A 10,797-nucleotide genomic window follows, 5' to 3' on the forward strand; every position below is an offset into this window, starting at 1 on the left:
ATTTTCAGATAAAACCAACCTTCACCGATGCTTTGTTGAAACAAAACTTGTGCACTGATCCCTGTATGTTTCTTCGTGACTTCCCATGGCACTAGAAACTTTCAAAACATGTACTTTTTACAACTACAACCCGCAGAAACACAAGGTCATTCAACTATAGTTGGTCTTACTGATGTCAATAGACGACTTTGGTAAGGTTTAACATCCAAGGATAACATCTGACATCACTTAATCTGAGAGTTGACCATTTCTGACAGGATGAAAGGTTTGATCAGGTCACTCGAGACTTTCTGCTTCTTTGCCTCACTGAGAAACAAAGAAACAGGACTAGCTTCCTGCCTCAGGGCCCAGGAACACCAGTTGGGAAAACAATTGTTTTTAAGTGATTACCTGTCAGAGACTAGCTGTCTCATACAGGGTCCTGTACAGAGACACATACTTAGTTTTACTTGACTTTAAAATTTTAAAACTTAATGCCAGGAACCAGAAGTATAATACCCCTTTGACAGAAGACAAATTAACCCTTACAGTTAATTTAACTTACACATTAGAAAAGCTTTGAAAAGGAAAAGTTTGTTTATCGCCCCTTTGACCTTGTTTGTTCCATCTATTTTGGCAACCATGTTGTGGCCTCAGCAGTGAGGCCTGGATTTGATGTGTTAGCAGAAAAAAGAAAGCTTCAGCTTCATTAAGACAGGGTTATGATAAAGGCCTGTAGGGACATTAAACTTCTTTATTTTCCATTTCCTGTTTAAAAAAAAAAAACTGCTTCAAAACATCTCACGGCTAATTAACTCACAGCACTGATCAAAAACGTCAACTATTTAAAAAAAATGCAAGCACAAACTAAAATCATAACAAGCTGTGGGACAAAAGCAAGATAAATATTCATCAGAAATCTCAGGCAACGATGAAATATTGACGGAAAAGGCAACTAAATTTGAGAAAAAAGCTGAGAGAGCCTTTTTTTGGTGTAGAAGCTAAGAGTGATTCAGTGTGGATTTCAAACACTTCCGCCTGGACTGGCCCACAGCATTGTTAACCCTTTCAACAATGTAAACCGTGTCCTCAACAGGACGCCATTGTACCTCGGCGTGGTAATTTTCTCCCTAGGGGAGCTATAGAATTGCACTTTTCTTATTCTCAGTGAGTGCCAGTGAAGTGGTCGAAAGTGAACCTTAGTGTACTCAGTTTTCTCAGTTTTTGTAAGTAATGAGATAATAATACACAGCGTTTAGTAATCACTAGTAATATTATAATTTATGTTATGTCATGAGTTTGTGTAATGAAAAAAATTGTTATTGTATGTCAAAGCCACTGGCATATCAGCTCTGCGCTCTCAGAGTGTCCTTTGGCATCAGTACCTGATGTATTATGCAACAGTGAGACAGGGCTTACTATAATAATGATGATAATACTAATAAGAAGAAGAAGAAGAAAAGAAGAAACTTTCTTTATATACTTGCATCTTTAAAAAAACAGAGCTTAAAAAAATGCTTTGACAGAAGTGAAAAAGCAGCATACTCAAAGGGTAGATTTAAACAGGAAGCCTAGACAAAAGGACCTTCAGAGGACCTTTTGTGTACATGTGTACACAACAAAGAGAATAAAAGACATAATTAAATAAATGAAAGACTAGAGGCAGGCAATTAGCATGAAAACTAAAACCAAAAGATAGAAGAAATCACATGTAGCAGAACCACTTAAAACAAAGTCGGGAAAACTGAGTTCTAAGAAGTCTGTGAGCCTGATCTCTTCTAGCCGGTCATTTGTAAACCAAGGGGACCTGACTGCAAAAGCATAGTCATGGTTAAGTTGTCATATTTGACGCCAAACCACATTTTTAACAATCTAACAAAGCAAGCAGACCTAAACAATCAAACAGCCAAGGATAAGTTCAAAAAAGTCATCACGTGCAGATCTTTGAACTATTCCCAGAATTAGATATAAGTGTGCTGAGGTTGCTTCTTTGGAACAAGCTGCCCGCTGACCTGAGGTCAGTTATAACTGTGTCTGCAGAAAGTTTGGCATAATTTAATGTAGTTTGTTCCAGAAGCAAACTCAAAACCTTTTCATTCTCACAGGCTTACATGTAATCTGGTTGTTCAGTCTGACGTCACTAGCCTTGTCTGGGTCTAAACTCCGCTGCAGGTCCATATATCAAACGATCACTGTGGCATTACTGAGAGTTGAAAAACTGTCTAAAGTCTTTCATCTTTAATAAAATGATCAGCGTTCTGCTCTACCAGGTGTAACAATTGAGTTTAACATCCAGGCATCCATGAAAACGGAATTTATGACATTTAACGGAGTTAGAAGTTAGCAGGAAGTTAGCTCGCTAGCTTCTATCTAAATACAATATAGCATGTCCTGACTGCGGGGTTTTGGAAACAAATTAAAACGTACAGCTGTGCTATCACTTCCAGCATAAATGAAGACAGAAAACTAAACAGCAGTGACGTTTGTAGGGTAACTGAAGTTGGTCTAGCTGGTATATAATGATGTGCTACGTGACCGCTAGCGACACAGCTATGTTAGCATAATATAAACAAGCTAACTTTTTTCCCACTCGATAAAAGTTACCGTGAGTGTTCTCGGTGGTCAGAAACAAATGTAATCGCATGGCAGGATGCTGTAAAAGGACCAAACTTCAGCCAGGAGAACAACTGAGATAATCCATCCACAATACGAGGTTAGTCATTCATATACTGCTGCATGGGCTGGGCTGTAGTTACATCCTAAGGTTTTAAAAACTGAGCTTAAATAAATGATTAGTGATTAGTGGTAATAAAAGCCGAGGGAGGTCAACAGGGATCACTGACTGTTTTAGGAGCTTTTTGAGATCAAATAGAAGAAAATACATAACATTAAACATGTTAACAACACAAAAGCCATATTAAACGCAGACTACTTTAGACCCGGAGTAGGATTCGTCGCGTCATCACTGAACAACCGGATTATTGTGTGTATATGAGACACAAATTCCCTTTGGGGTTTGCTTAGGAAGGGCATTTGGTTAAATACCACCACCACTCTATCTGCCTCCTTATAGACAGAGTATAAACATCTATAAAGAGTGGATGGTTTCTTGTCATGGTACCCCCCACCAAACGAGTTGGCCACCAGGATGTGAAGGGTATGGGTCTGACAGGGCTCCAGGTGTACTGAATTGCCCTCAATGTAATGACATGAAGGTGTGAGATGCTGGGATTGCAAGAAGAGGCTACTCAAGCATCTTTTTTTCATTTTTGTTGTTCCAGAATATCGTGTCTTTTATGTCTTGTGGAACAAATATTGAATTGTCCACAGGGTGAACAACCGCGACTCAAGACATGAGTGCATATGCTGGCACAAATCTTCAGAGTAAAGACTGAGTGGGAGCCGGGTATTCATGACTTCACAGTGAGGGTCGTTGGCCTAGTGAGCCCAGAGCAGTCCAGATAAGCCCCACTTCTTTTCATGCCAGATAGCCAATATTTATACCTGGTATGTGCGGTGCCACTCTCCGATGGCGCCTAGAGTGATCCGAGATGATTGTTTTAATTAAGCACATAGACACAGAGCGGTTCGTTGACCGTGACATTGTAAAGCTGGAACTATAAAACAAAACTAATAATTATTAAAAATGTTACCTTTTTCCCAAAATAGTCTTACTTTCCTTTTACTTAGATTAATCTACATCCGTCAGACTAAAGACACAGACCTCTTTCATCTGTAACATTATGTTCAGGGATTGAAGCGGGTTGATTTTGGAAGATGGTTTCAAAATTGGGTCACTCCCTGGGAGATTTGCTGGAAGTATGACAGCCTGACGAACTCTATTTCAATCTGCTGCCACAAATGACAAAAGTCTCACCCATTAGCTTGGACAATTTTATCCTCAAAATAATGTGAGTGTTTCAGGAGTGCTCTAAGTAAAATTTTCCTAATGAAACTATACTTAATTTGTACAACATGTGAGCCTAAGTAAATCATTCTCAGATCAGCTGAGAAAATCTGAAAACATTACACTTTAGGAAACTTGAAGATAACATCAGTAACCATTAACCAGGTAGTTAAGGGCTGAAGGCTGCACAGCTCACCAGCAGTGAGGTGTACGTAAACGTGAGTTTTGCAATAGCCGTGGTGTTAGAACAATCCCTTCTTTGTACTTCAAGTCAGCTAAGTTCCACTATCAACACACAGCAAATCCACTGACTGTTGTCAGGGCAGCACCATGTGGACTTCAGTGCAGAGTGTTTTTGTTGTTTTTGGGAGGGGGGGCTTGCACACTTCCTGGAAAGCTCAGGGATAAGAAAAGAAGGGCATTATACCAAAAAGACATGCCAACAGTCCAACTCACAAAGTTTCTCAAAAAAACTGATGTTAAAGTGAGATTTATTCATTAAACACACACACACACACACACACACACACAGGAATCTCAGTTTCTACACAGACTATAAAACCAAATCATTACTAATGGTTACCCCTGTGGGATAAATATAACACTGTAAATGTTGAGTTGCTGTCAACTAAAAACTAATACATGATCATTTTAATGGTCTGAAACAGACACATTATCGAGCCCATCACATTGTTTATAGAGCGTCTGAGTTGAAGCCATCGTCACTGTGTTTCAGCTTTGCCAACTAAAGTTGTGATAATCAACCCGGCTTGTGAGTGCTAGAATCTGCCATGTGTTTGAAGATTAAGGGATTCTTTTGACAAAATCTGAGGGCTCTTCTCTTGATAAGGTCATTGTCCAATTTCACAGTTTACCAAAATTTGATTGGTTCTTCATTTGCCCATGTTTAACATGATGAAATTAAAAGAAATAGCAGTGTTAACACAGCTTTGAAAATTATACATTTAGTTTCGTTTCGTTTGTTTTTTCTTTTTCTTTTTTGTCTGACTAAGAGGACAAACCTCCGCTTTTACTCTTTTATTCGATTTATCATCAGTTTACTATATTGGCTGTTACTGTACTGCTATCCATCTGAGGCAGTGCTAGCGGTGGGGTGGCGAGAGTAAAGCTGCCTATGTGCATCTCTGCTGACAGCAGAAGAGACAAAGGGGGAGTGAAAAATGAAATAATGAATAATTAGTTCATGCATTATTACCTCTGGGCTAGAGTATTGTAAATCATCATTATTATCAGATTGTCCAAAAAAAGACTAGAAATAGAGAGCATATTTCTCTCATACTGACTTCTCCTCTCATACAAGGTCTTGAGTAATCAGTCCCTGTTTTATCTTAAAGACCTCTATCACCCCAATAGAGCACTTCACTCTCAGACTGTGGGCTTACTTGTGGTTTTACAAGAAAAATGGGAGGCAGAGCCTTCAGCTTTCAGGTCCCTCTTCTGTGGAGCCAGCTCCCAGTTTAGATTCAGGAGACAGACACCGTCTACTTTTAAAATTAGGCTTAAAACTTTCCTTTATGGTAAAGCATAGAGTTACGGCTGGATCGGGTGACCCTGAATCCTCCCTTAGTTACCCTGAAATGTGGGTGTTTAATCATTAGTCATTATTAATCTCTGGCTCTCTTCCAAAGTGTGTTTTTCTGTCCTACGTTCTTCCCTCACCTTTCCTACATTCAGTTTTTCAGACATCATCTGTATGATTCAAATAATAAATTAATTAAAATGGATTGTTTGGTTAGGTTTAGGCATTAACAACACACCGTTTAGGTTTAGAAAGCCCACGGTTTGACATCTGTGGAGCAGCTAAAAACTAATAAGAATTTTTAATGTGCACATCGGTAACTTTTTGTTTTCTATATTCCAGCATTTATTGAACAATCATTATCACATTTTTTAGAAAAACTGATCTCTAAACAGATAAAATTACATTTGGATGCATTTGAACTACAAGTTTTTTACTCAAGAGAATAAATTAAAGAAGCTATGGTGGAGCCTTTGAAAGTCATCATGAGGTTCAAATTACCAAATTATCCAATCTAATAAAGCAGATTAGATGACAGAGATCAACAAATAGTGATCATCATAAGTTCTGTTGGGATGCATAGCACCAATAGTTGTTGTAAACCAAGCACATCTACCAACAACAGCCTCTAGCAGTGCCATCACACCTCAGAAACTGCACAGGAACGGCTTTAGGGACGCAAGAGCATAAGGCAATGACATAACCCCCAAAATTAACGATCCTAATCAAATTGAGCATGCAAGTGATGCAGTAGTGCAAGCCTAATCCACACAAACCACAAGACCTTCAAGGTACCCCAGAAGTTGAAGGGCAAATATTGTGTACTATAACTAGCTGATAGATTTTTTGGCATCATTTTGTTTTCATTTACATGGAAAAATGTCAGCTGGTGCTCTTAATAAGCTGAATGGTACCAGAAGACAGCGCTGGTGAGTTCCGTTCCACCGCAAGAAAATAAGGTCTCCAAAACAAAGAAACTAAAGCAAAACAGGATCCTTCCACCAAGCCAAATGGGCAACAAGTAGAAGAGTGATTTCACAGCCTTGACATTTAGGATGCCATATATCACACAGCCTCACTGCTGTATTGTTCTCACTTCTTACAGAGAAAAAGTGAGTGAATGAGGGGAAAAACAAAGACTCTTATTCTGTACATAATATGTGTCAGTAACAACAAATTTGTTAGCTGGAACCACTTAAAGGCCTTTTTAAAAGCATCTTTGGATACAGAAAAAGTAAAAGAAGGAAATAATTTGTTTGCTTTGATATGTGTGACTATTGCAACATCTCAGATGCACAAATGTATACTAAAATCTAAATATAAAAGTCATTGATACAAAGTGTCCACATTGTTACAGAGCTGCTCACTGGTATCTGCAGAGTACTATATGTCATTGAGTAACAACCAGCCTGATGCTGAGACCGCAGCTATGAGGATGTAAAATTCTCCATGTAGCCATTGCATCTGCAACAACTGGGGCGAATTAAAAGGGCAATGTGATAACATGTCTGGGTGGGAGGTGGGATTTGTAACAATGAGCTACATCAATGCAGATGTCTCCAGGCTATGTCGTAGTAAGCTTTAATGTTAGCCCGACTTATCTGACTGATTTGGGTATGATTTCCGGGTTGCTCTCCTGCACTGGTTCCCATCATAGTAACTGTCTGATATACACACTGACAGCCGCAGACCAGCATCCAATAACCCACTGCATAATATAATCTACAGTAAATGCAACAGTAGCTCTAGATACTCAAAATAACGTGTCTCTTGGTTGCCTTCCACTGAAGCCAGATTTAATCCAGAATCCTCCTGCTTTAACGTGAAAATCTGAGAAAAAGCGGGGAAAAAACTTCAGAGTGCTGCATGTGACTTTGAAAATTCTGTCCTTTCTGCTTCAATAATGTAATCATGCCATACATCTCTGTCACCACATGGTCACACCCCTCTCCTCCAACCTTTACAGTCTCTCTCTCTCTCTCATTCACATCTGCACATACACACACTTACACACAGCAAGTCTGCACACCTATCGGAGTGAGTAGAGGTCCTGCATGGTGGATGTGAGGAGAATTTTAATAGCCTTTCTTCCTGTCCTGCTAGGCTCTGTCACTTTCCATTCACAATGCAGGCAGAGATAATTTGTTTCACCTATCTAATGGGACCCTAGTGAGTTAATCCATATGTTGGTGTGTGCTTTCCCTGTCATCTACATGCAGCTCTCAGATAAATCAGTGTGTTTACAATACAGCCTTTAATGTAGTTTGGTTGTTATAGTGCATCAGACGTGTTAGAGCAGCAGAGAGGAGGAGGAAGGCATTCCACATAGAGCACTTTAATAATGATCAACTCAACCAGCCTGCATGGGTTGGTTTTTTTTTTTTTTTTCCTTTTTTCTACACGACCAAACAAGGCAACAATGCACAAAAGCCACTCACTTGATGAAGTAACTGGCTCCTTCTTCCGTGAAGCCCTCTTCCCAGCCTCTTGGTAAATCTATAACACGAGCAAGAACACATTGAGCGACCCGCTGCACACTGCAGCAAAAGCAAAATATCCTGCTGCTATCCTGCAAAATCAGATAATTTGTGGCGTACCTGAACGTATCATATGTCCAGAGTTAACAGGTTCGCCAGTGCGCGGATGTAGCCAAGTAGTGCTTTGAGTTTTATCACTGCAAGAAAGACACCTGTTACTGAACGCTAATAAAACAACGAGAGGGAGAGAAAAAATCCCTTCACACCGCCTCGTAAAGTACTCAGAGCAGAACAAGTAAAACGCCTCACCTAATGAAGAAGACTCGACCATCTCGACAAACTCCATAAGACCAGTAGTCAGGTAGGGTGTCCCGTCCGAGAGGTGCCGCCATGATCTCTCGACTCCAGCTCGGCTCGTCCCCCCTTTCCCTCTCCGCAGACTTTTTCCAGGGAGCCCACATAATACCGCCGCTAGGGCTGGATAGTTTTTAAAGGGGACGAATACCAAACAGAGCAACAGACGACCTCCCCTGCGAGACTCTTTTGTTGAGCAACCGGGTCCTCATAAGTAGCGGTCTGGCAAATGATTAAAAACACAGCCGATCCTTGCATAAGAAATTAATAAACTAATAAAGCCTAACCAAAGAAGTGCAAGCACAAATAGTGCGTGAGCTAGAAATGAACCGGATAAAAGCTTTGGCGCTGGGGAATGGAGACTTTTCAAGGCTGGTGATTGAAATGATTTCAGTTTTTGGGTGGCCTAGTTGTGAAAGTAGTTGTACTATAATTCACACATGAAAGCAAAACGTGCACGCTTTCAAAGAATTGTGGGTATATGTTAAATAAAGCTGAAACAAATCATCCTGCTTAACTGATCTTTGTTTTAGAGAAATGCAATGAGAGAAACATGGGTGCAAAGGGTTTCATCTGAATATTGGTGGAGGGGGCTCTGTGTTCCCCGTCATCTTCCATTTACTCTTTATTTTTACGCACCACTTTTTATGGTTTAGTTAATTAAGTATTACTGTGTTATCCTTTATATCAGGGGTGTGCAATGAATTTTCCCAATGGGCCAAATGAGAAACTGGGACTGTTGTGGAGGGCCACACCGATAAGCATATAAAGGAATAAAATCAATGTGGACATTTGTTTTGTTTTTAATTACATCTTTGCTTTTATATTGTCTGTGTTTTATTATGTTTTAACTTTTCTAAATCCACCTTTACATTATCTTATCTCTTCTTATTGCAGCCCCTATAAGTCGGATAAGTGGTAGAAGATGAATGGATGAGTGGATGGCTGAATTGAGTTCAGCTTGTTGGCATGGCCCTCCATAACAGTCCCAGTTTCCTGTGTGACCCCTTGGGAAAATCAATTGCCCACCCCTGATATAAAGGATAACACAAAAATCAGACAGCAGATAACAGAAGTGAGGTTTTTGGGCATTCCTTCTGTTATTTTCAGATAATTATTCTCAATTTTTTAAATTTAATATTATCTCTGCATTGTCAACACATATCCAAGTATGATTGACTCTCCTATCCTCCTTTTTGTTTGCTTAGTCCAGATTAAAGTGTAAGGAGTTGACAATTCTGCCTGATGTCAGACTACTAAAAACAGCATGGACAGCCAGCACGACCTAGACGATCGTGGCAAATTAGCAACAATCCAACAACTTACTTAGTTTGCAGACTGGAAAAAGAAGTCCCTAATAACTTCCTACGCCTTTCCCTTTTCTAGTATATCTGCTCTGCCTGTGCACGTGCACAGTGCCACAAGAGAAACTGCAGCTGCTGACTGAGTTTACATGTGTGTTGGGGCATGGATAATTATGTTTACCACAAAACATTTGATGTTTTTATGAACTTATAATTAAAATTTTTGCAGTTAAAAAAAAGCGTTCATCACAGAGTGTTACTGAAGTATGGGTTTTCCTTTTCTAAATGAGTTTGCTCTGTGCAGAACACAAATGCATGTGCTGTCTGAAGGGGGGAAGTATCCCTAAACAGTTTCTAATCTGCTTTTTTGATATAGAGCTGCTTTTGTGACATAGGTGATAAAAGTATCGGTCGGTGGCCATGAGATATTTTTGCATGGCCAGCAGTTATCAGCTTACAGGCACAGTATCAATAACCCGAGGCCACGAGTTAATAAGGAGTGGGAATGAGTTTAAGTTGTGAGATATTGTTGGGTGGCCACAAGACGGGGCATGTTTACTGATCACACTGACTGAGCTACAACAAACTAGATTTAAATAATCCTATTTTACCCTACAATATTGATTTTAGTTGTTACCAGGCAATTCTAGCATATCGTTCTATCAGAAGACAGGCTAGGGAATGAGTTAGCCAGGCTAGCCTCCATAAAGCTCTTTAGTTTGACACACAGTGTAGCCGACGCACTTCAATAAGGATGTGCTGCGTTACAGAGACAGCTGGGACAACAAGTTATTGTTCATCTGACCATTCATTACTAACAGGTGGCCAAGCAATAATATTTTTCCCACCATCAATCCCACCTAGATTATTAATAGTTTGGGAAAAATGCAAAAATAAAAAAATAAAAGATTTTCAGGGCTAGGTGCTCTGGGGCTTAAAAAACTGTCCAGCACGTGAGTCATGAAGTAAATATCAGTTTGAAAATGCCATGAGTCTTCTGTAAGGCTGTTTTAATAAAAGCTGGACCAACATCACCAGTTTAGACTAATAGAAATTTCATATAAATAAACATCGCAATAACCCCTCTTTTTTAAATTTTCTTAAAACAATCTTTACAATGAACGATAAAAATAATACAAATGTAGATAAAGTTGTCTATTGATTCAGGTTTCCTGCCAAAAAAACGTCCTTTTCATTAATAGAGGAGAACAAGCAGACAATCAAATGAGTTCTGCT

At 39.5% G+C, this 10,797-nt stretch overlaps 1 protein-coding gene across 9 annotated transcripts in view; it reads right to left on the reverse strand.

Annotated features, from left to right (window-relative positions):
* plekha7b (pleckstrin homology domain containing A7b) overlaps positions 1 to 8,530 on the reverse strand; it is a 74,782-nt gene extending 66,252 nt beyond the window's left edge. For 7 of the 9 annotated variants that reach the window (XM_085454776.1, XM_085454709.1, XM_085454742.1 and 4 more), the window contains exons 1-3: positions 8,213 to 8,529; positions 8,024 to 8,100; positions 7,865 to 7,922 (exon numbers count right to left, since the gene is read on the reverse strand). In XM_085454776.1, the coding sequence (XP_085310902.1) occupies positions 7,865 to 7,922; positions 8,024 to 8,100; positions 8,213 to 8,364 (287 nt within the window). In that variant the 5' untranslated portion in view covers positions 8,365 to 8,529. Of the gene's footprint in view, positions 1 to 7,864; positions 7,923 to 8,023; positions 8,101 to 8,212 lie in introns of all 9 variants that reach the window. The other 2 variants (XM_085454726.1, XM_085454767.1) reach the window with 1 other exon arrangement.
* Between the last annotated feature and the right edge of the window lie 2,267 nt (positions 8,531 to 10,797).

The sequence above is a fragment of the Copadichromis virginalis genome, linkage group LG1 (assembly GCF_057382275.1).
Source record: "Copadichromis virginalis isolate Kocher_CV1m ecotype Utaka linkage group LG1, C_Virginalis_male_GT1.1, whole genome shotgun sequence".
NCBI classification, from domain to species: domain Eukaryota; kingdom Metazoa; phylum Chordata; class Actinopteri; order Cichliformes; family Cichlidae; genus Copadichromis; species Copadichromis virginalis.